This window comes from Aethalodelphis obliquidens, unplaced genomic scaffold, assembly GCF_003676395.1.
Source record: "Aethalodelphis obliquidens isolate GAN/ISIS:26980383/991018 unplaced genomic scaffold, ASM367639v1 scaffold66, whole genome shotgun sequence".
NCBI classification, from domain to species: Eukaryota; Metazoa; Chordata; class Mammalia; order Artiodactyla; family Delphinidae; genus Aethalodelphis; species Aethalodelphis obliquidens.
Genome location: NW_020838010.1, coordinates 1378202 through 1404056, shown reverse-complemented (window position 1 = coordinate 1404056; position 25855 = coordinate 1378202). Strand labels below are relative to the sequence as shown.

The window sequence follows — 25855 nt, the reverse complement described above, 5'->3', positions numbered from 1 at the left end:
TTCATTATTTTAAAAGACTTCACTTAGGGGCTTCCCTGGTGGCACAGTGGTTAAGAATCCGCCTGCCAATGCAAGGGACACGGGTTCGAGCCCTGGCCTGGGAAGGTCTCACATGCCGCGGAGCAACTAAGCCCATGCGCCACAACTACTGAGCCTGAGCTCTAGAGCCCGCAAGCCACAACTACTGAGCCCACGTGCCACAACTACTGAAACCTGTGCGCCTAGAGCCCGTGCTCCACAACAAGAGAAGCCACAACAATGAGAAGCCCGCACACCGCAACGAAGAGTAGCCCCGGCTCACCGCAACTAGAGAAAGCCCGTGCACAGCAAGAGACCCAACACAGCCAAAAATAAAATATAAAATAAAATAAATAAAATTTTTTTTAAAAAAAGACTTCACTTAGAAGGAAGTCAGACACAATAAAGTGCATACTGTATGGTCCTATTTATATGAAGGTCAAGAAAAGGCAAAGCTAATCTCTAAGGATGGAAAACAAATCAGTGGTTGCCTGGGTCCAGGGTGATGGTGGGATTGCACAAAGGGACACAGGAAACACTTTGGGATGATGGAAATGCTCCATGTAGATTACCACGGTGGTTTCATGGGTGTATACATCTGTCAAAACTCATCAAATTTTACACTTGAAATAGGTGCAGTTTATTGTACATAATGTATATATCAATAAAATTGTTTATAAAAGATTTACCTTAGGATCATTAAAATAAGATTTTTATTGAGTATTACTTATTGAACCTTAAAATAAGATTTAAAATCTGATTGATTACACAGATGAAAAAGTCTACCGGTAAATTTCTTCAAAGTCAGATGTGGGTAAAAAAGGATCAATAGAAAAGCTTTTTAACAGGTGAAGAGGTGATGTCAATGCATTTTAGTTAATATTAAGCATGTATACAAGATTGATATCTCTTTATTAATGTGAAATATCCCAACAGTAAAATAGATTAATTAGTTCCGATTATCCAAAATAGATCTTAAGTGTTCATTTAGAACAGTTTCCTACTCTGGCCCTTCCAAAGTAGATAGCATCAGACAGTGTGACAACATAATAGCTCATGCAAAGCTAAATTGTACATCACCTGTAGTATCAATATTTTGTATTCATTGAAGGAAAAGTGTATTTGGAATTGTTTGCCTGTACGTTATTTTGCATTTAAAAATTGGGTTATTTTAAAATTTTGCTGTGCTCAGATATTGGATAGCTGGTGGTTCTTTGGGAAATCTAATATGATAAATGAAGCATTAATTTTAAGACCTAGTGTTAAATGCTATGTACCAATTAATATGTACCCTTTATTTCCCTCTGGAATTTTAAGGAATTTTTTTCCAATCTATGAGATAATGCTGGTGAATTCTTTTCTTAGTGGTCAATGTGAAAATGAATAGGGAAGCTCTGTCAACAACAAATCCTAGAAATAATATTGAATCCAGTTAATGCCACCTTGTCATGTGTGCATGTGGAATCTCAAAGAGTAGCTAAAAATAGAGAAGTCAGATTGTCTGAAATAAGACACACATGTTGTAAAACACCTTCAACTGAGTTCAAAATCATTTGTCATTTAATTAGTTGCGTTTACATGTTAGTCAAATTGTAAGTACTCTATACTGGTAATGCAGGAACCCTTGCATTTATTTAGTAGTTATCTTGACCTGTCTGCTTTGGATTGATGGTAGGAGCACCTTGTTAGAAGAGGGTTGGTCAGAATGGAGGGAGGTTGTGGGTTAGTTAGGTCAACTGAATTCCAAACGCCAGTAATGGGTTCCTTAGTGATGAACACTACTCAGGCCACGGGCCTATGTCTTAATCACCCCCTCTCCCTTATCACAGAAGGGCTCAACTACAATCGAGGGCTCCGGTTCCTGCTGTGGCTCCAGCTTGATCTCAAGCTCAGGCGCTGGGGCAAGCTCAGGCCCTGAGACCAGCTCCAGGGCAGGCTGCAAGGCAGGCTCAGGCTTGGGGAGAGGCTTGTCATCTGGCCCCAGGGTAGTATTAGGCTCAGCCTCATGGATGGAAGATGGCAGAGTTGCTTCTATTTGGATGATATCTTCATCTGGTATTGTCTCACACTCTGCACTTTGGTTTACATTTGTCATTGGTCTGCAGGAAGAAGGCCCAGGGAAGAACAAGTTAGGGTTTGACATCTCACATGGAGACATAGGCTCTGTAGCCTCCGTGACCATAGGTCCCAATCTGTTCAGGACCTCTGTGATTTCTGATAGTCTGACTCACTGTCAGACCACGGGTCTCCATTTGGAGTGCAGAAAGGTTAGGTCTCAACAATATAATGAGAGTTCAAGAAAGACAAACCAGTGTTTAAGAGGTGAGAAAACTTATGAGGTCGAAAGGGTCTAAAGTTCTAATAAGGTCTTTGGCCAAATTCATGGCTCTGGTGCATATCTAGCACCCACTCCATCTAGCACAATGCTTGGCACTTGGTTGTGGAAGCACAGAAATGGATAAGAAATAACATTTGATAAGAAATAACAAAGTGGTCAAGAGCCTGGGCCCTCAGCACTTTTGCTTCCATGGGCCCCTTGTTCCATAAAATAAACATTAAAAGTTACATTTTATCACTCTTGGTAGAAGGACAAGTATATTAATATATTAAAACATTTTCTTAACCCTAAAAGGATTGTCGTGGCAGTTAAATGAGTTGATACACATAAAATGCTTAGCACAGAGTCTGGCACGCAGCGCTCAGTACATGATAGCCATCACCATTCTTTTATAAAAGCAGTGAGGGTGAGCAGAAAGATGCCTCTATATCTTATGCTAAAAGGAGTGCTTAGGAAGAGCTGACTGAAAGAGACAGGCCTGAGAAATGTCTATTCAAGTAAAGGCAACAAAGTAAGGTCTTACTGGAGTTCTGTGGTGGGTTTAGAATTTCTCTTCCTTTTCTTCCCCTTCTCTTTTGCCTTGTTCCTCGCGAAGCACACCACAGAGAAGATAATGGCAGCACCTACTAGGGTACCCACCACGGCCCCGACAATGATTCCAACTTCTGGATCTGGAGGACACAAGCAGCTGGTTAGTAAAGTGGAGCATAGTGTCTGCCTCATCCACGTGCATTCGTGACCGGTGGGGAATATCCAGGGCATTCATATAGTGGGAAGGTGCCTTGTATAGGCTGAGAGCATGGAAACCCTTAGAACTCTTTCAGCTGGACTCGTAGTGGGAGAAGAAAGGTGACTGGCTTGACTATGTAGCCTTCCCATTCACATTTACACACATAAAGAGAAAAGAATATGCCAACTTGGGGGAGGTGGGGTCGCTTTAGAAATGCGGTTTCAGACTTCCCTGGCGGTCCAGTGGTTAGGACTCTGCGCTTCCACCGCCGGGGGTGTGGGTTCGATCCCTGGTCGGGGAACTAAGATCCTGTGGCACGGCCCCCCCGAACTAAAAAATGCGGTTTGGAGAAGTAAGTCTTCACCGTGCATTTGCTTGGGCAGTGAGAGAGACACGATGGAGCTGCAATCCGGTCACCAGAGAAATGACGTCTGTTACAGGCAGGGACATTTCACCAGGCTTTCCCAAAGCATGCGTGAAGTAGTTCCCTAAAAACCTTCTCTTCCATAGATTCCATGCTCACCAAAGAGCCTCATGCATTCTGGCCACTGGGAAGGGATATGCCCATTTCCATAAACAAGCATCTGGTTTATTAGATCAGTCTATGGAAAAACTTAATGAGTGTGAAATGATCCAGCTGAGCGCCAGACCTTCAAGCACTGAGGTATTGTCCCCAAGAGACCATGTCTGGATTCCAGGTGGGCCCATCCCCATCGGCCTCCCTTCAAGCAAGGATGAATATCTTATACTCTGAGATGAAAGGCTAGTTGAGTTGCCTGATCATTCTTTTAACTTTCTATGATTAAAGGAATACATGTGCATCATTTAGAAAGTCAAACAGTTCTACTAGGCTTCTAACAACAACAACAAAAATCAGCAGTTCCTTTCTCCACTCCTTCCCATCTCTAAGTCCCATTCACAAGAGGAATTTGCCGCCATGTTTCTATTACACTTGTTGTAATATGTTCTGCCTTTTCCAAATTTTGTCACTTTCTATTGGCTTCCTACTCTGGAGGTTGAAGATTTAACTCTTACACCACTCCCCTCACATCCCGCCATATTCTCCTAATATAACATAAGGTATCGTTAAATCAATGTTTGCAGTATTATGACCATGTAAATATTGTTCACAGCTGCAGAACATAGTATGACTCTTTCTTGTACAACATTTTAAAAATTTCCCCAAGGTTAATAATTGCCTCATTTGGGGATTTATGGGTTTTTTAATGTATTATTACTAATCCCCAAAATTTCTAGCAAAAGTCTTTTCGGTAGTTCAAACACATCAGCTAATCTATCAGTTTCTTATGTTGTTGTTGTTTCCTCCCTTGGAGACATCCCTTCTGGAGTCCTCCACCTTCCTCCCTGAGCGTCGACCGGTTGCCCTCCTAAGCCTGCTGCTCTGCTGTCATCCTTCAACCTCCTTTTACCCTCATCCTAATTTTAAAGAAACAGGCTTTGCAAGCTCCATCTCAAATAGCACTTCATTGGTAAAGCTGGCCCTGGTTCTATAATCATAATTAGTTGTTTCTTCTTTGGCATCCTATAGACCCTGTGCAGACCTCTGTTATAACATTTAACAAATTTTAGTGTTTGTGCCTCTAGCTAATCTGTGAGCTCCTTGAGTGTAAGACATATATCTTATTAATATCTGAATCTCCATCGCCTAGGACATTCCCTGACATACAGTAGATAGTCAATGAAGGTTTGAGGAAGGGAGGGATGGAGGGAAGGAGGGAGGCAGGAAGTCAAGAAGGCAGGAAGGCAGGAAGGAAGCCAAATGCTAGACATCATTGAAAAGAGGATTCAAAAGGAAGCAAGGCTCAAGTACAAATCTGAGGAGTCTCTATATCTGCAATATGACTGTACCTCTAGAAAGGCAAAAAGAGATTGGGGAAGATATGGAGAAAAACAGCAGAAATGATCAAGGGAGCAGGGACAGAATGGGACCACAAAAAAGGACACACAAAAAGATGACGTTTCCAGCCATAAAAAGAAACGAAATTGAATCATTTGTAGTGAGGTGGATGGACCTAGAGTCTGTCATACAGAGTGAAGTAAGTCAGAAAGAGAACAACAAATACCGTATGCTAACACATATATATGGAATCTAAAAAAAAGAAAAAACAGGTTCTGAAGAACCTAGGGGCAGGACAGGAATAAAGACGCAGACGTAGAGAATGGACCTGAGGATATGGGGAGGGGGAAGGGTAAGCTGGGACGAAGTGAGAGAGTGGCATGGACATATATACACTACCAAACGTAAACTAGATAGCTAGTGGGAAGCAGCCGCATAGCACAGGGAGATCAGCTCGGTGCTTTGCGACCACCTAGAGGGGTGGGATAGGGAGGGTGGGGTAGGGAGGGTGGGAGGGAGGGAGACGCAAGAGATATGGGGGCATATGTATATGTATAGCTGATTCACTTTGTTATACAGCAGAAACTAACATAACATTGTAAAGCAGTTATACTCCAATAAAGATGTTTAAAAAATGGCTGAAAGTGATACGAAAATGAAGGAGCAAACTGGAGTTGGAAAATGTCTGATTCCGGACAAATAAAAGGAAGAAAGCCCAGCTTCATAGGAGAATAATAATCCAATGGAACTGGGCCCCCTGGTTATGGAATATATTAAAATCACAGATTCAAAGGAAGTTTGAAAAAATGAATAAATGACAGGATCTGCAATGTAATGAAGTGATCCTTGAGAGGTGTAGCAAGATATCCCTTGTGAGAACTTGCCCCCTAACTGGCCCAATTTGACAATCTCAGGCCCTCAAGTCTATGCTTCGTAACTAGGCACGTTTGAACTGCAAGGTTGAGGTTTAGAGGCATTGTGACTCTGCCAGTTACAAACTGAATGACCCTGAGCAAGTCACTTACCTCCCTGAGCTTTAGTTTCCTTTTCAGTAAAGTGAAGCTTAACAGTATATTCTGCCTCCTAGATGGGGTGATTGTAGGACTGAGCGGGATAATGCTCACAGCACGCGGCCAAGCGTCCGGCACATAGTTTGTGCTCCGCAATATTAGCTGCTCTGAATGTAGGTGCAAGTGTCGTTATTACTATTATTATTAGAGGCAGATTTCAGCAAATTAGTTAATAACTGGAAAGTTTGTGAGCTCCATGTTTGACGCAGATTGCTGTAGCTTCACCTGGATCTACCAACAGCATCACAAAGAAAATTCAGCCTTGTACTATGAATGAGGCTGTTGTTTTACTTTCTGGAGATTTTGTGAGGGTTAAGCAAATTAATTTTTGTAAACAATTTGAAGCAGCATGTGGCATATATTAAGTATTATGTAAGCATTAGATATTAGGATGGTCATCCACCATGTCAACCTATAAATAAAGCACCAAAGTCTCCAGTCGGGAAGGACTAACCAGGAATTCTAATTAATTTACTTGATTGGCAGGCCCAGCATACTTGACTTAAGGAGAAACTGTTAAAGTTATATATATGATCAACTCACGTGAAGAAGTTAGGTCAATTTCACAGGAACTATTGCCAAGGTTGTTGATAGCGGTGCACTGGTAATAACCTTGTACAAAATTGGTCAGATTTCCAATAAACAAAATCCCGGTGGCTGGGTCTGTCAAAACCAGGAAATAGCATTTTGAAATCTCTTATGTGGGTAGAGATCATGTGAATGTAACAGATCATTCAATGCCCACCCACTTCCTCACATTGGCCTCTCTTTCTTGAGATGTCCAGGGTCCAACTAGACCCCTGGAGACTCCCATCTGGGACGATGCCTATTTTCTCCATACCCACCACCTGTGAGCCAAAAATGGTCTTGGTTTCTAGAAGTTGGGGAGAAGACCGGAGGACAGCCATCTTGATGAGAGATTGACATTCTTTGTACATTCTCCTCCCAGAAAACTCGAAGATTGTGCTCTAAGGACAACATCCAGTCACACACACATGCTGTCGACCAAGCCCACACACCAGGCCTTGCCAGGGGCAGCAGAGGGCTATACTCACTGAAGGTTTCTTTCACTGGGACGATGTCTCTTCCTTCAAGTTTATACCAGTAGTACACCGGGGAAGGTGTTCCAAGCACAGAGAGGCAAGTAAGAGATACAGGATGGCCAGTTTCTGGTATTCCTTGGATGCTGCAAAAGGGCTTAGAAGGTTTGACTGTAAGGCAATGACAAAGAGTAAAAAATCCTGCATGACGAATGGCAGTCTGTACCAATTTTAGTCACTTCCTCACTTTCCTTTTGTAGAGTATGTATACTTATTTGTTTTTAATCTTTAAAAACTTATTTTGACAGTTTTCTAGCTGTACCACCAGGTGGGAGTAGAGCACTTCAGGTACAAAGACCTTCTGTCACTGGGCCATTAATATTCTAATAGCATCCATTCTATCTGCCTGCTCCCCAGATTCATAACCATGAATTTCTGCATTGTGCCTTAAAATATGCCTTTATTACAAAACAACTAGGAACATAGTTTATACTTTGGAAGCACAGTCTTAAAGGAAAACAGAACCCTTAAATACTTTGAGATAACTGGTTACTTATTCTTTTTAAAACATTGTTTTATTAATGCCATATTTTTCCTTTGTGAGTCATTTTTTGGCATTTATTCTTCTGGGGGTGACACAAAATAGAGGGTTTGAATTTGCCCGTGACCCTCATCGGGAGGGGAAACCCGTTGCGGGGGGGGGGGGTGTGCTACAGGGCACTGAAATCTTGATTCATCCTTCATGCCACAAGCACTTACTTGAGTGCCTTCTGTGTGCCCAGCACTGGACTAGGCACCAGAGATTCAAAAGTGACTCTTGACACAGTTCTGAAGTAGGGTGGGGGAGTGGTAAGAGATTAGGCTAGAGAGCAGTGAGGCCATAGATTAGGGGGCTTCGTGTTTCATGTATTTTATACCGAGAGCAGCAGTACCACAGAAGGAATTTAAGCAGTGGAGGGATGATGATCATTCTAACGTTTTAGATGAATTGCTCTGACTCCAGGGCTTCCTGAGCCAAGGGACAGGAGGAGACAGATTCAAGCCGTATTAAGAAGTCGAGAGGGCTTGAGGACCAGCTGGATCTGTGGCATGAGGAAGAGGGTGGGCTCAGTGATTAATCCCAGGTTCCTGATTTGACAGCTGGGTACATGATCTTGCCATCCCCTGAGATAAATACAGGGTTAGGGTTAGGGTGAGGGTGAGGGTTAGGGTGAGTAGCAGGTTTTCGGGGAAGTAGTGAGGAGGAGGAAGGGGCGATGATGAGGTCAGTTTGGGATATACTGAGTTTCATCTGCGTATGGGGAACTCCTGTGGGAAGCTGAGAATCTGATTCTCCTCACTTATCTTACTGCTCACAGCTTATTCTATCCTCAGTCTGACTTATAGACAAGGATCTGAATCGATACTTTCCAATTCACCTTCCTTAATTTGGATATAAAACACTCCAAAGGCATAGATTCTCTGCCTTCGGCTAGTTAGACCCTAAATGCTCCAGGATGCCCAGCTCTCTGGCTCTTACTTGGGAGGCAGCAGTTAAGAGCACAGCTCTGGATCCACACCGAACACTGCTCCACAACTTTACCCTAGACGTATTTAGGCAAGTAACCTAACATAGCCAAACCTCAGTTGATTCATCTGTAAAATGTGAACAAGAGATTACCTGGCCTCCAGCTAATCCAAATATATTGTATTTATATAAATAAAATAATGTATATAGTATCATACACGTGGAATTGCTGTTGGCCACAGGCAGGAATGAACTCCTGCTGCCACATTTCCGACCTTGCCACTGATAATCTTCCAATCTCAGACTCTAACCCACTGTACATGTGAGCAGGAAAACAGATGGATATAGCTATAGTTCTCTGAAAATTTCACAATCCCTTCTTGTCTTTTAATAGAAGTGTACTTGATCTGTGATATTCTGTTATAGTTTCAGATGTACAGCATAGCAATTCAGTATTTTTGCAGATTATGCTCCATTATAGGTTATGATAATGGGTATAATTCCCTGTGCTATACAGTATATCCTTGTTGCTTATCTATTATATGTATAATAGTTTGTATCTGTTAATCCCACACCCCTAATCTGTCCCTCCCCCTTCCCTCTTCCCTCTGATAGCCACTAGTTTGTTTTCTATGTCTGTGAGTCTGTTCTGCATATACATTCATTTGTATTATTTTTTAGATTCCACATATAAATGAGATCCAGTACTTGTCTTTCTCTGTTGGACTTATTTCACTAAGCATAATATTCTCTAGGTCTGTCCATTCTGCTGCAACCAGCAGTATTCCATTCTTTTTTATGGCTTAGTAATATTCCATTGTGTATATGTACCATACCTTCTTAAGCCAATTGTCTGTTGTGCCATCCCTTCTTTTAAACAGGTGTCTTTTAATTAAAAGAAGTATTTTTCTGTTTAGCTCTTTATTCTTTCTTTTTTTAAATAAATTTATTTATTTATTTTTGGCTGCATGGGGTTTTCATTGCTGCGCGCAGGCTTTCTCTAGTTGCAGCAAGCAGGGGCTACTCTGCATCGCGATGCATGGGCTTCTCACTGTGGTGGCTTCTCTTGTTGCGGAGCACGGGCTCTAGGCACACGGGCTTCAGTAGTTGTGGCTCACGGGCTCTAGAGCGCAGGCCCAGTAGTTGTGGCACATGGGCTTAGTTGCTCCGCAGCATGTGGGATCTTCCTGGACCAGGGATCGAACCCATGTCCCCTGCATTGGCAGGCAAATTCTTAACCACTGTGCCACCAGGGAAGTCCCTCTTTATTCTTTCTTACTGTTGATTTCCTCAGATGGAGATAACTCCTTGGATTTGCCTACCCTAAATAAACTAGGCTATTTAACCAGAAATCCAGTGCACCTATCACTAGATTTAGATATTGCCTTTTTTAAAAACATGGTGATTTTATTCCACTATAAGTGGAATAGAATAATCTGAATCGAAAATTAAATGGGGGTGCTTCATCACGAAGCCAGACCCCAGGACTTGAACTAATTATGGACAAAACCCTGGAATTACTTGCATTCATTTCTTGAGCCCAGAATCAAACCCAGATAGGCATTTTTTTATTTTGCTGAACACATTTTTCTTTATTTTTTATTAACCAAACACTTAGTAAATCACTTTGAACCACATCCCAAATCCATATATTTTCTAAGACTACTGATTCAGTATTGAATTGACATTTCATCCAGTTAAAGTCCCCGACAGAACTTGGATGTTTTACTGGCAAAGCCACTGATCTACCATTTAGCTTTATTGCTTTCTACAGAATTGGGATGGGAAGAAGAGGCTCACCTCAGAAAATTAATGAAAATGCTTCACTGTGTTCTCAAACCTTCTCTAAATTCATCATTTTCTTTTTATGTGCCAAATTGCAGAAGGAAGATGATGCTCCTTCCAAGTGCATACAAAATAATTATTCAAACTTCTGCTGGGTATTTTTCAGAGATTCATTTTCTAAGGCTATCATACCTAATGGAAGTCTCTCAATTGAATGGTCGCCCAAACCACCTGGGCCTTTGTGCATTGCTCTTTCCTTCACCTAAATCGTGCCCTGCCACCTCAGCCCCTCTTCTGCCTGACACGCTCTTGCATATCCTTCAACATTCAATGCAGAAGTCACTTTCTCCAGGAAGCCTTCTCCAGTTCCCCCTGCACGGCTTTATGCCCTTTCCCCTGTGATCTCCCAGCTCTCCTCTCCTCCCTCCACTGTAAGCTTATGTTATATATCTGCCTCCCCCACTAGACTTTGAAGTTTAGGAGGGCTGGGAGCTGAACTTTGACATCTTTCCATCTCCATTGCCTACCATGGTAACTGAACATGTGTTCAGGGTTTGCCGAATGAATTTATGCATAAATGAGTGAATGCATGGGATCTATGTCTACCACTGGGTTATGAAAAGTCTCCGAAAGATGCATTGCTAGGAAGAGCAATATTTAAGGAAATATCAATACCTTTCTCCTCAGTTGGTCTCCCTTACACACTTGCCGCTACCATGCCCCACCCCTCAGTCAGGGCAAGCAGAACAGGCACTCATGTGCAATAGAATTTGAGAACTGCAAGCAGCCTCTGCAATTTTTAGAGGAAATATCAGTCTCAAAATTTCCAGAAAGCATAAATTTGTGGAATGCCTTTGTTCTTAGCCTAATTAATAAAAATAGGATTTTGAGAGTTCCCAAACAAAGAAATCCACAGAGCCTTCTGTCTCTTATCTTGCCTGGATACTGGATGCTTAAAGAAAAGTCATGGCACAGTCATTGCAAGAACAACTGACCCAAAGACGCATGGGAAAAAACAACTTAGAGAGGAAATGACCCTCAACTTCTTATGGAAGTTGATTGGGGACTCTCTGAACTTTAAGAATATTAACCACCCTAACTTTACCTCAGGGCTATTTCCAAGCTCAGAGAAAAAGAGGCTTGGCTTCTTTAGGTTGTTTCTGGTCAGAAGGACAACCCAGAGCCAGGGAGTAAGAGAAAAACATTAGAGGACTAATCCCTCAATTTCTATGAACACTGAATCTCCAGCATATCATTTGATTCTCATAATGATAATATGACAGGGCAGGAATTTCAACCCCATCTCAAAATGGCCAGAGAAAGGTGGACTGACTTGTCTGAGGCCACTGAGTAGCAGAGTAAGAGCTAGAACCTAGGTCTTCTGACTCCCAGCCTGATGTGCTAGCATCTATTCCACACTGGAACATCAACTCTCCCAGTAAAGGGCTTGTGTATACTTCTCTTGTCATCCCCTTTACCCCAAAGCCTAGCACAGGGTACAGCAAAATAAAAACATGATAGAGTCATCCCGTTCCTAGAAATCAGCTCTTGATTACCTTTTCTTCTTTTCCAGGTGGGTAGATGCAGTGGCAAACCTCACAGTAAATAGCTGGTTCTTTTTAGGCATCACCTGGGCAGCAAGCTCAGACAGTTCTGGGCAGTCCTCCTGGGGTGTGCACCTTGTTACCAATTGCGGCTTTTCAAAGCTACTCAATTATCAAGTCACTGGTTTGATCTAGTTCCTCCTTTCCCGCGATGGATATACACAGCTCAAGAGCAGCAACGGCTAGATAAGCTCCATTTGGGTTACTTAGAAGTGGGAGAGCCCTTAGCTCACTGGTTAGTTGGCGAAGGTTGACAGCCCTTTCATCCCTCCCTTCAGTACATCTGAAGGCCTGCAGACAGGACCTGCTAGGCATATAGACAGGGGCAAAACTCCCACTGTCCTCTCAGACAGAGACTGGAAGGATCCCTAAGAATCACCAAACTTGTGAACTTCCCCAAGAGCAGAAACCACGCCTCCATCCTGGCTCCTGGCACAAAGCAGGCACTCAATAAATGCTGCATAAGTGAACCACTCCAAATTCATTTAAGAGCAGATATGACTTGCCCCATGTCACATACTGAATATTTGTGTATAAATAAATTAATTCTCAACTCTTTCTTTTTTTCCAAATAGCATTAATATTTTAGAAAGGGATCCATCTGCCTTTATGCCACAGAATGATTTAATGGTGGGAATTGTGGCTGGCTTTGAAGAGGTAACAAACTGACAGTTGTTTCCCCCAGGTAGGACTGGCCCTAATTGGAGGTTCCCTCGGAAAGAGTTGCTAGTGATCATATAGTGGGACTGTGCATTTTCCCATCTGTTCTCATCGCATCCTTCAGAGATAGGGATCCAGGAAGTGGTCATCTATTGCTATCTGTCATGTTGGCAGCCCTTTGGGTTTGACAATTGTTTCAACATGTTTTATGAGTGATTTCTCAGTGTTACTCTGTGGATTGGGTTTGCGGTGTGTCTTTATTTTCCCGATAATAAAAGGAGCAGGGAGGATATTTACCCTGGGGCTTAATTGGTACCAATAACTCACTGCCCTAGCTCATTCAATTCCTGAGTTGCTGCAAGAAGAGAAAAAGCAGAAAAAATTGTCCATACCTAACACACTGACGTTGAGGGTGCCTTGATTTTTGCCGAAAAAGTCAGGGGGGTTGTTAACATCGCAGACGTAGATGCCACTATCTGCTGGTTGCATATGTGCAATAGTGATGGAGGCGTTACCTGGAGCATTGGACCCTACAATGCGATCTTTAAATTGCCCGATGGCTGTAGCTTGTCCACCTTCAGAATAGTAAATCTAGGACAGAAAATGACAGAAATGAGAACTGGACAGTGTCCGGGGCTAGGGTAAGCTACGTGGAAGTTCCCCCTATCCAATGTTACCTACTTTGACATTGAATGAAAAAAGGAAGCAGTATCCCCCTCCCACCCCCGGTAAGGAACAGGTCCCTGTGGCAAAAGTTTCTCAGCTCAGTGGGACACTTTAGCTTTCTCACAGCATTGCACAGCCACGACCTCATTTGTGCTCAAAGCAGCTCTGTGATGTCATCAGGGCAGGGAGATATGCATATCTTATAGACAGTAGGCAGCTGGAGCTGACAGAATTCAACTCCTAAGCTTAGGCTAACAGATCAAGATGCTCACCTGATGAGTCTACTCATCAGGAAACTCATTATATAGGACACAAACATCTGATGGGAAAACCAAAAGCATCGTCTTTCCTACTTGATAAACATTTTTGATTTCGGTTTACTTTACCCAATGGGATTATCTAGAATATCTGATTTCCCTAAAAGAATATTCACGCTCCTTACATGCATATTCCTTTGGGTAAGCAAAACTGAGTTCATCCTGTTTGTTAGAAGAATAACATTTCAGAGCAGAGAGGCTCCTGAGAAACCATCTGGCCCCATCGCTTCATAGTGGTGGTGCGAGAATGAAGCAAAGTAACTTAGCCAAGGGCCTAGGAAGTGCTTGGTCAATGGTAACTGCTACCTTTCTCCCCACATAGCAGGAGGCAGAACTGGAATTATTACTGCTTTTAGACAAATAAGGACACTCAAACACAGAGATTAAACGACTCACCCAAATCCATAAAGATTTATTTATTATTATTATAATTTACTAGATTTAAGAAAGATCTTGATTATAGTCCCATCTCTGTTAAAGAATATGGATATTCAGATCATAATGGCAACTGTGGAAGCAGTATGGTGTGATGGAAAGAGACCTGGTCTAGGAGTAAGAAAACCTGGGGTTTATTTATTTATTTATTTATTTTAAACATCTTTATTGGAGTATAATTGCTTTACAATGGTGTGTTAGTTTCTGCTTTATAACAAAGTGAATCAGCTATATGTATACATACATCCCCATATCTCCTCCCTCTTGCGTCTCCCTCCCACCCTCCCTATCCCACCCCTCTAGGTGGACACAAAACACCAAGCTGATCTCCCTGTGCCATGCGGCTGCTTCCCACCAGCTATCTATTTTACATTTGGTAGTATATATAAGTCCATGCCACTCTCTCACTTCGTCCCAGCTTACCCTTCCCCCTCCCCGTGTCCTCAACTCCATTCTCTACATCTGCGTCTTTATGTCTTTACCCCTGTGCTGCCCCTAGGTCCTTTAGAATGATTTTTTCTTTTTTAGATTCCATATATATGTGTTAGCATACGGTATTTGTTTTCCTCTTTCTGACTTACTTCACTCTGTATGACAGACTCTAGGTCCATCCACCTCACTACAAATAACTCAATTTCGTTTCTTCTTATGGCTGAGTTACATTCCATTGTATATATGTGCCACATCTTCTTTATCCATTCTTCTGTTGATGGACACTTAGGTTGCTTCCATAAGACCTGGGTTTTAGCCATGCTGGACCTCTGACTGTGACATGGGGGAAGTAGCCTCTCCTCATGTCTACATGGCAACCTACTTTGCAATAAGAAACAAAGTTATTTAATCTCTCCAAACTTTAGTTTCCACATCTGAATGAGGAACCAGAGTAGTGTTCTCTAAAGTATGGTATGTACTCCCTAAGCGTAAGCTGACAAGTTGATTTTAGGTGGCAAGAAATTGAAAACTTTAAAAATGTAATGTGTATTAGAGACATAGCTATCACATCAGATCTGTGACTTCATGGATGTTATTGCTTACAGTGAAACTAAGGCGGACATTTTTAAGACTTTTAAAAACCAAGTCAGGGAGTGCCCTGGTGGTCCAGTGGTTAGGACTCAACACTTTCACTACCAGACCCGGGTTCAATCTCTGGTCAGGGAACTAAGACCCCACGAGCTGCGTGGTGCGGCCAAAAAAAACCAAAAACAAAACAACAACAACAAAAAAAACCAAGTCAATAGAGAAAACAGCATTAAATAATTACTAGTGTTGGTAATACACAAATATGACACAATCATGAAGATGAGACATGAATGACTAAACTTTGGGAATCACTGGACTAGGTGGTCCCTGAGGTCCCTTCATAATACACAAAGCCTATTTACACTCTTTGCTAGTTTCATATAAATGTGTATAATTCCAGTGATTGTTTTTTATTATTCAGTAAACTGGGATTGCCTAGTCCAATGGCAATTAATATTGCATAAAATCTACTAGAAGAGACTTACGGTTCATTTAATTCACTCTCCTCACTTTACAGAAGAGACTGAAGCTCAAAGAGGTTAAAAAAAAGACACACAAAGTTAACAGTTGGGCCGGGTCAAGAACGTCGTTCTTCTAATTCCTTGTCCAGTGCTTTTTACATTAACAGGCTAACGAGAAGGAAGGCAATCAGTAAACCAAAAGATATTGTCTAGATAAATTCAAGTGTATTCTCCTTCAGGTAGAAAGCCAATATACTTTTAAACTAAAGCAGAAACGGAGATTCTGATGGAAAATTCAAAGAAAAGAGTATATTTAAGGAGAAAACAACTTGTCTCTCTCCTCCAGTTCTCTAACATCAACTAGCTTTCTTTTCTGCCCTAAATGAATCATTTATAATTCAATTCGTCCATTCACACCTACTGAAATCACAAACTTTTGCCCCAGAGGGGTCTTGTTTGACTTACAAACTGGAAAGTCAGTGTAACCTAAGGTATTCAGGTAGGCCAGGAGGAAGTTCAACTTGTCAAAGGTCTATTACCCTCATGTGAGTTGACGTCCAAGATATCCGGCTTTCCATTTCACTAGCCAGCGCTAGCCTTATTTACTTTCTAATTAACAATTTGCTGTCCTGTGGACTCTTACCTGGAACGCAGCCTGTGGTCTATCAAGGAAGCCCTTTACAACTTAGACATCTGGCCGCTTCCCCTGCTCCTAGGAGGACTGAGGGTAGGTCGGCCTGTTTTATGTTGAAGCCTGATGACATCACAGGGAGATACATCAGTCCTGCTTACGGCCCACAGTAAGTCCCAGAGGATCTAGTTGAAAGGACTTTATTACCGCAGAAAACGGGGCCAAGAGAATGTGTTTTAGGTCAGCACTAGGACATGAAAAGAAGCCACATTGTAAAAGTCTCACGGTTGGCCAGGAATCAATGAGCAAATAAGTCAGGAGGCCCCGGACTTGTAACTTCCCGACAAAAAGGACCTTCACCAGCCCTTCTATCCTTGCTCCTCGCACTGTAGCCTGATATATCCTGCCGTCGCACAAATAATACTGGAGGTGTCTGGGAGAGAAATGGAGGTAAGGAGGTGTAACATGGAGACCTAAAAGGGAAAGGCCTTGGCCTCAGGGTGCTGTGTGAGAAGGAAAGTCCCCAGGGCAGGTCAGCGGCCAGACACACAGATGGAGGGACTTTCTGTTAGGGGAAGTCCACACTGTCACACTGTCCTTGTAAAGAGAAACAAAATGAAACGCTTTCCTGAAACCACTTATCTAATCACACAGGAAGGACTGAAACTTGGTTCGATTTTCCACAAAAGAATAACCCTTTTAGAAATCAAAGCTGAACGATGGCCAAACCCCGGCCCACGATCCTGTGAGCCTTGTACACTTTTCAAAGAACGTATATTGTCAATTTAGAAATCAAAGCAATTGAGGTCCAGGAAAAGTCATGGTTGTTCAACAGGCCACATCCTTCGGGGGTGGTGATTTGGGGGCTGACAAGTCAGCTTTAAGAAAACCCATCCAAGTGTTCCCTTAAGTGGTGCTTGTTCATTCTTTTGCCCACTTGCCCTTTGTGGCTGTGTTCATGACAGACTGCCCCACTTTCCCCCCAAGGTCCTCTCTGCCTGCCCCTTGGTGATATTAGAGGCTGACATGTGGAGACATAATAGCACATTAGTTATAAGAGCCCCTTAGAGATAACTTAGCTCATGGTTGCTAAGGCTGAAGAGCCTTCAGGAACCAGCTGGATATTGGACATATGGGAAATGGCTGGGAGGGGCTGGTGGATAGTGGTAAGATCATGGAGGATAGTGGGAACTGTGGTGAACTGGAGAGCCAAGACAAACAAGGCTTTCAAACTGTGGAAATGAACAAAATACTGGGCTGGCCAACCAACATGCATCCACTGGCCAAATCAGGCCCAGAGGCTGCCAGTTTGTAACCTCTGATTCATCCTCTTCTATTACAGAAAAGGACACTGAGGCCCCAGTAGAGGAAGTGATCTTCCCAAGGTCACACAATTTGTAGTCAGACCTAGAATCCAGACCTCCCAATTCCCTCTGAATACCTTAACACGGCACTCATAGCCCTGCCTTAGACGAGGAAGATGATTCCCAGGCAACCTTCCCCTCTTGGGGCCATCCCATCCGCTACTCCAACCCAACACTTCTGCCAGTTGCTGCTATTCATTGGCATGATGCTTCCCATGCCGAGTAGGTTCACCACATGAGGCCTTCGACGGCTGCCAGCTGCAATGACAGCCTTTCTCTCCCTACTGTGCCAAGTTCCTATTCACAGGAGGCCATGCAGCTGGGAGCCAGATTTGTCCAAAAAGATTTCTTTCCCCTCAGCTTTGTGACACTGCTCTCTAACTAGAAGCTGGAGTATAAACAAGAAGGGTTGAAAGAATTCAGTCTGCTTTCTGTTTGAGTCTGAGTTGGAGTTAATAAATGCCTTTAGCCTCCAGAGCTGCTTTGTGGGTACATTTTGGAAATGAGGAGGGCATGGAAGTCCACAGCAAACCACCCATTCTTTCCCTTCCAGCTTCTTGCTTTCCTGCACTGTTCATAAAGGCGCTAGCCATGGGAGGTGAGGAGCATAGAGTGGCAATGGTCTCAAGCCCAGAATTTTCTCTAGACTGCATAGTGGGGCTGGGATTGCACGTGGAAGGAATATAACACCAAAAGGAAGGCTTCCCTGCCTCCAAACCACTCCCTTCCCAGCCTGCCATTTGCCTGAGACACCCACCAACTGAACTGCTTCTTTGAAGCATGGAAGGTTTCGGCTTAAATTATTTTCTTCAGGAGACAACAAAGTGAAGGATCACCAGTCCTTAACACCTTAGCATTACACTAATTTATCAGATTTAACAAGGATAGACACCTGAGGGAATGGGACACAGAATAGATACACTTTGATGGGAAGGGGTGGTGGGAAGAGAAGAACTTGGAGTGTTTCTTGGTGGGAGCCACACTGGCATTTGGGGCAGACAATTCTTTCCTGTGTGGGTCTCTCCTACATATTGCAAGACTATAAGCCTCTCTGGCCACCACCCACTAAATGCTGGTAGTGACTCCCATTTATAACACTTAAACCAATATTCCTCTCATTTTCAAATGCCCCTGAGGAGATGAAGCACCCTCACTCCACCAACATCTGAAAAGCATTTGATATAATGCTATCTGCAGAGGCCAAGTTGGAAGAATCTGAGCGGCCATGGAATATAAAGATACTAGGTTCTAGAAAGAGGTTGTCCACATTATATGTGTGTTAGAAAGGTGAAGATGGCACAGGGTTTCTTCCACTGTGGCTATTCTGGAAGAGTAAGTGTTGTTTGAGAGACTCATGCTAAGTAGGGTCAATGCCTGTTCTGTTCATGGGCAGGTGAAGTCTCTGTACTTTTACCAGCGACTAGCTGGGTGGTAGAGGAGGCCATTCATGTGATCAGAGGGGAACCAAAACTTCTATGCTAGCCTGCCTGTTCTGGGGCCTAGAAGCTTCAGCTGTGACTCCCTGCTGAGGGACTGACTATCTGAATCTGTCCACGTCTTCTGAGAGGAGGGCTTCTCTAAGAGAAATACCATGCTAATGAATACCCTGGCTCCTGGTCAGAAGACATATGGAATACTTCCATAGCCCCCATTCACAAAGGGACCCCATGGGGGGGATAGTCAGTAAGAGATGATATTCTCTCCTGGGTACTGAGAAATACTAGGTCTTGGAATCAACTGCTCCTTTAACACAATGATCTTGGGGGAGGAAAAGAAGATGAACTTATGACAAGAGTTGACCACTGCCCTGCTCAAGGCAGCCACAGGTCCCAAAGCCTTTTGGAGGAAGCTGAAAGGAATTCCAGACATGGGCATGAGAAGGCAAACTCAAGACTGTCCCAGCTTTGCCAGGGGCTTGTGCTGATCTGAATTGTTACCAAACTCAGACCCTCCCATCCTACTCCTAAAAGCTGGTGCCATTGTCCTAGAGACCCCAAACAATGAAGGGGTCCAGTACAGGTGTTCTTGCCTGACAGGTCCAACTACGTCTTTCCCAAGCTTCTCTTGCATGCATCATTTTTAGACACTGACTGACTGCCTTTTCCTTCATACCCTCACTATCGAGGCATGGGCTGTGCTGTGTTTGATCAGAAGTGGGTGAAAGCTTTCGACAAAATTCAACACCCATTCATGATAAAAACCCTGCAGACAGTAGGCATAGAGGGAACTTTCCTCAACATAATAAAGGCCACATATGACAAACCCACAGCCAACATCGTCCTCAATGGTGAAAAACTGAAAGCATTTCCACTAAGATCAGGAACAAGACAAGGTGGCCCACTCTCACCACTCTTATTCAACATAGTTTTGGAAGTTTTAGCCACAGCAATCAGAGAAGAAAAGGAAATAAAAGGAATCCAAATCGGAAAAGAAGAAGTAAAGCTGTCACTGTTTGCAGATGACATGATACTATACATAGAAAATCCTAAAGATGCTACCAGAAAACTACTAGAGCTAATCAATGAATTTGGTAAAGTTCAGGATACAAAATTAATGCACAGAAATCTCTGGCATTCCTATACACTAATGATGAAAAATCTGAAAGTGAAATCAAGAAAACACTCCCATTTACCACTGCAACAAAAAGAATAAAATATCTAGGGATAAACCTACCTAAGGAGACAAAAGACCTGTATGCAGAAAATTATAAGACACTGATGAAAGAAATTAAAGATGATACAAATAGATGGTGAGATATACCATGTTCTTGGATTGGAAGAATCAACATTGTGAAAATGACTCTACTACCCAAAGCAATCTACAGATTCAATGCAATCCCTATCAAATTGCCACTGGCATTTTTCACAGAACTAGAACAAAAATTTCACAATTTGTATGGAAACACAAAAGACCCCGAATAGCCACAGCAATCTTGAGAACGAAAAACGGAGCTGGAGGGATCAGGCTCCCTGACTTCACACTATACTACAAAGCAACAGTAATTAAGACAGTGTGGTTCTGGCACAAAAACAGAAAGATAGATCAATGGAGATCAATGGGACAGGATAGAAAGCCCAAAGATAAACCCACGTACATATGGTCACCTTATCTTTGATAAAGGAGGCAGAAATGTACAGTGGAGAAAGGACAGCCTCTTCAATAAGTGGTGCTGGGAAAACTGGACAGGTACATTTAAAAGTATGAGATTAGATCACTCCCTAACACCATACACAAAAATAAACTCAAAATGGATTAAAGACCTAAATGTAAGGCCAGAAACTATCAAACTCTTAGAGGAAAACATAGGCAGAACACTCTATGGCATAAATCACAGCAAGATCCTTTTTGACCCACCTCCTAGAGAAATGGAAATAAAAACAAAAATAAACCAATGGGACCTAATGAAACTTCAAAGCTTTTGCACAGCAAAGGAAACCATAAACAAGACCAAAAAACAACCCTCAGAATGGGAGAAAATATTTGCAAATGAAGCAACTGACAAAGGATTAATCTCCAAAATTTATAAGCAGCTCATGCAGCTCAATAACAAAAAAACAAACAACCCAATCCAAAAATGGGCAGAAGACCTAAATAGACATTTCTCCAAAGAAGATATACAGACTGCCAACAAACACATGAAAGAATGCTCAACATCATTAATCATTAGAGAAATGCAAATCAAAACTACAATGAGATATCATCTCACACCAGTCAGAATGGCCATCATCAAAAAAATCTAGAAACAATAAATGCTGGAGAGGGTGTGGAGAAAAGGGAACACTCTTGCACTGCTGGTGGGAATGTGAATTGGTACAGCCACTATGGAGAACAGTATGGAGGTTCCTTAAAAAACTACAAATAGAACTACCATATGACCCAGCAATCCCACTACTGGGCATATACCCTGAGAAAACCATAATTCAAAAAGGATCATGTACCAAAATGTTCATGGCAGCTCTATTTACGATAGCCCGGAGATGGAAGCAACCTAAGTGCCCATCATCGGATGAATGGATAAAGAAGATGTGGCACATATATACAATGGAATATTACTCAGCCATAAAAAGAAACGAAATTGAGCTATTTGTAATGAGGTGGATGGACCTAGAGTCTGTCATACAGAGTGAAGTAAGTCAGAAAGAGAAAGTCAAATACCGTATGCTAACACATATATATGGAATTTAAGGAAAAAAATGTCTTGAAGAACCTAGGGGCAAGACAGGAATAAAGACACAGACCTACTAGAGAATGGACTTGAGGACGTGGGGAGGGGGAAGGGTAAGCTGGGACGAAGTGAGAGAGTGGCATGGACATATATACGCTACCAAATGTAAAATAGATAGCTAGTGGGAAGCAGCCACATAGCACAGGGAGATCAGCTCAGTGCTTTGTGACCACCTAGAGGGGTGGGATAGGGAGGGTGGGAGGGAGGGAGACGCAAGAGGGAAGAAATATGGGGACATATGTATGTGTATAACTGATTCACTTTGTTATAAAGCAGAAACTAGCACACCATTGTAAAGCAATTATACTCCAATAAAGATGTAAAAAAAAAAATGTGGGCGGATCTGAGAACTGAATGCTACATGGTGTACTGCCCATGTAGAAGAATATTACTATTCTACCATGTTTTGAAGAGAGGCACAGAGTGATTCAGATACTTGTCTAAGGTAACCAGTACTGAGCAAAATTGTTGAACTTTGATTAGAGGGTGGCATTGATAGTCTCCCCTTGAACGATGTTTCCTGCTAAACAAATATTCAGGACCTTTGGTAAAGACAAAAGACCAAAAGACCAGTGATGGCTGAAGAGACACTGGCCCTCCTTCTTCTCCACGTCTGCCCTTGGGCCTCCTCTAGCCCGCTCAACTCGCCTCTCCCTCTGTCTTTCTATAATCAGAACCCTTGCTTTCCTTTAAGGCCCAACTCCACTATATCCAAACCACACTGATTTGTCTCTTCTCTGAACTCCTTGTTTGGATCATACATCCTTCTGAAAACCTGATGAAAGCTACAGACTTTTTCCCTCAAGGGATATGTGTTGGCATACAAGCTTGCACACTCACATGCGTGAGTGCATGCACATGCGTACACGTGTATATACATGCACACACACACACATACTTTTGAGTATACCATTTTAGTCCCTGGACTAATTTAAAGAAGGCATTACCCTTAGGGCCAGATGAAAAAAATCTAGGAATAGGCAGCTTGCAAGTAGAATCATCCTCCTCCTTTGACTTTCACCCACCCTCCTCCAGCAACCTCTTCCCCAGACCCTAGCCTCCCCTCCTGTCTCTTATCCTCTAGCCTCCAGATGCCTTTTATTTCCCAAGGTTCATTACTACTTTGCCTTTATCCACCCACCTGGAGAGTCTCATCCCATCAGGACTCAGTCTGTCACAATGAGCTAGCTCACTTGACAGGCAGAGCCCAGATATTAAGTTTGACAGAGATTTGCAGATCAACTAGGACATATATTTGAACTGGGGTTTTCTGGAAATAATAGGGAGAGATCTGGGGGATGGGAGAAGCCCTTTCAGAACTACTGCTCATTTCACCTGTGAGAAAGACCCTTCCTGTCTACTCTAGAATGCATGATATACTTGATGTTGACCTACACAGAATTGAGATAACAGGCTGTAACTGAATATGAGGAGAGGACAAAAGCCAAGTCACTTAGATGATGATCTTCCCTAAACAGCTATCTTCAAACACCTTGCATCTGAGGTTCTGCTCCTGTTGCCACTGGCTTACCATTCCTTCTTCTCACACTGACCCCAACAGTTTATGTCAGAACTACCAAAGGAGAGGAGTTTAGGGGGAAGAAGTCCTTACAGAAACTGGCTGTGACTCCTTATGGAAGAATGTCCACTGGATGGAAAGCTTGTCCAGTGAGGCCACAGTGGTGGTGTAGGTGCAGATGAGAGTGACATTAGATCCAACAGTCACATTCACAAAATCGTCTGGGATGGTCACTTGCACTCCACGAACTGGACCTGAAAAGATAATCATCAAAAAACGATGGTACACACTCACATTCTGATGACATTTTTTTCATTACAAAGCACATTCAATGACATCTTATTTGGGGAATCCAAGGTAAGGAGAATGTAGAATGAACCATATAGGAAAGTCGAGCAAGCAACTGGCATGGGGTAGGGGAGTTTCTAACAAATTACAATGTGAAGATGTTCAACTCCTACGTGATGGTGAGGTAATAACACTGAACTGGGAATTTCTTCTGTGTAAGGATGGCCTGACAAAGAGGTTCTTAAAGCGTTGTCCAAGGACCCAAAAAGTCCATGAGTATGGAGAACAACCAATTCAGTTTGCCCAGGGCTGATGAGGTTCTGTAGATATGGCACTTTCAGTTTTAAAACCAGGTGAGTCTCAGGCAAGCTATACTGGTTTTGCCAGGACTTTCACTGCTTAAACCAGGAAAGTCCCAGTAAAACTAGATGAGTTGGTCATCCTAGCCCTGAGACCATTTTGGGGAGGCTACAAGATCAAAATGATGTTCATAATAATACTAAGTTGTTATTTTTTTCACTCTCATCTTCTCATGAGTGTACAACGGAGTGTTCCAGCAGTTACATGACAAGTAATGATATTCCTCTAGTGGCTAATGGAATGCATGTTTGTGTATTTTTGTGTTTAAATTTCTTTTAGTTTTACTTTCTAATACAATAAATATAGATAGAAATAACCTACATAGCAAAAAGTCTTTTGGGCCCTCAACAATATTTAATTGAAAATTTTATTGGGATAATAGTAGATTCACACGCAATTCTAAGAAATAAGATGGAGATCCCATGTACACTTTACTCAGCACCCCCATGGTAACTTATTTTGTAAAACTACTGTATAATATCACAACCAGGACACTGACATTGATACAGTCCCCTGATTTTATTCATTTCAGGTTTCTCCAGTTTTACTTGTACTCCTGTGTGTGTATGCACTTAATTCTACACAATTTTATCACATGTGTAGGTTTGTGTATCCACAACCACAGTCAAGATACTGAACAGTCCACCACCACAAAGATCCCTCATATTTCCCTTCCATAATCGCACTCACCTCCCTCCTGTACCCCATCCCTGATCCTAAGCATTGGCAACCACTAATCTGTCTTCCATTTCTAAAATTTTGTCATTTCATAAATGTTACGTAAATGGAAGCATGGTAACCTTTTTGCTGATTAGCTTTTTTTCACTCAGCATAATTACCTAGGAATTCATCCAAATTGTTCTGTGTATCAGTAGTTCATTGCATTTTATTGCTTAGTAACATTCAATGTTATGTATGTACCATCATTTGTTTAACCATTTACCCATTTAGGGACATCTGGGTTGTTTCTAGTTTTTAGCAGTTGAATAAAACTCCAACAAACATTCATGTACAGATTTTTGTATGAGGATAAATTCCCATGTCTCTGGGATAAATTCCCAAGAGTGCAATTGCTGGGTTAGATGGTAGTTACATGTTTAGTTTTACTAAAAGTAAAAGCAAAAAACAGCCACACTGTTTTCCAAAGTGTATGAGTGGTTCAGCCTCTCCACATCCTCATCAGCATTTGGTGCTGTCACTATTTTCTAATTTAGCCATTCTAATAGGTGCGTAGTAATATATTATTGTGATTTTAATTTGCATTCCCCTAATGCAAATTAATGATGCTAAATAACTTTTCCTGTGATTATTTGCCATTTGTATATCTTCCTCAGCAAAATGTCTTTTGCCCATTTTCTGATTGCTTAATTTTTTACTGTTGAATTTTGAGAGTTCTCTATACAACCTAGATGCTAGTCTTTTGTTGGGTAGAGCGAACATTATTTCTTCCTTTCCTATCTGTATGTCTTTAATTAATTTTTATTGCCTTATTACAGCAGCTATAACTTCCAGTATTTTATTGAATAAGAGAGTTGAGAAAGTAGACATCCTTGCCTTGTCCCCAGTCTTAGGGGAAAAGCATTCAGTATTTCACCATTAAATACAATGTTAGCTATAGGATATTTGTAGATGTTCTTTATCAAGTTAAGGGAATTCTGCCATGGGTTGAATTGGGGCCCCCAAAAGGATACGAACAAGTGCTAATCCCTGGTGCCTGTGAATGTGATCTTATTTGGAAACAGGGTCTTTGCAATGTAATTAATGATGACATAGATCACCCTGGATTTAAGGTGGGGCCTAAACCCAATGACTGCTGTCATTATAAGAACAAGGAGAGTGAGATTTGTCACACAGATACATAGAAGGAAAGGCCATGTGAAGATGGAGTCAGAAATTGGAGTGAAGCATATACAAGCCAGGAACGCCAAGAATTGCTAGCAGCCAGCTAGGAGAAAGGCA

The 25855-nt window shown here is 42.2% G+C and overlaps 1 protein-coding gene across 1 annotated transcript; it reads right to left on the bottom strand.

Moving 5' to 3' along the window:
• Positions 1-638: 638 nt before the first annotated feature.
• Positions 639-24604, bottom strand: VSIG1 (V-set and immunoglobulin domain containing 1). The gene is made up of 7 exons (XM_027089529.1): positions 24587-24604; positions 23342-23545; positions 13003-13201; positions 7070-7225; positions 6558-6677; positions 2880-3027; positions 639-2117 (listed from the first exon to the last, which is right to left on the bottom strand). Exons 1-7 carry the CDS (start codon positions 24602-24604, stop codon positions 1814-1816), a joined length of 1149 nt encoding a protein of 382 aa, XP_026945330.1. The 3' UTR covers positions 639-1813.
• Between the last annotated feature and the right edge of the window lie 1251 nt (positions 24605-25855).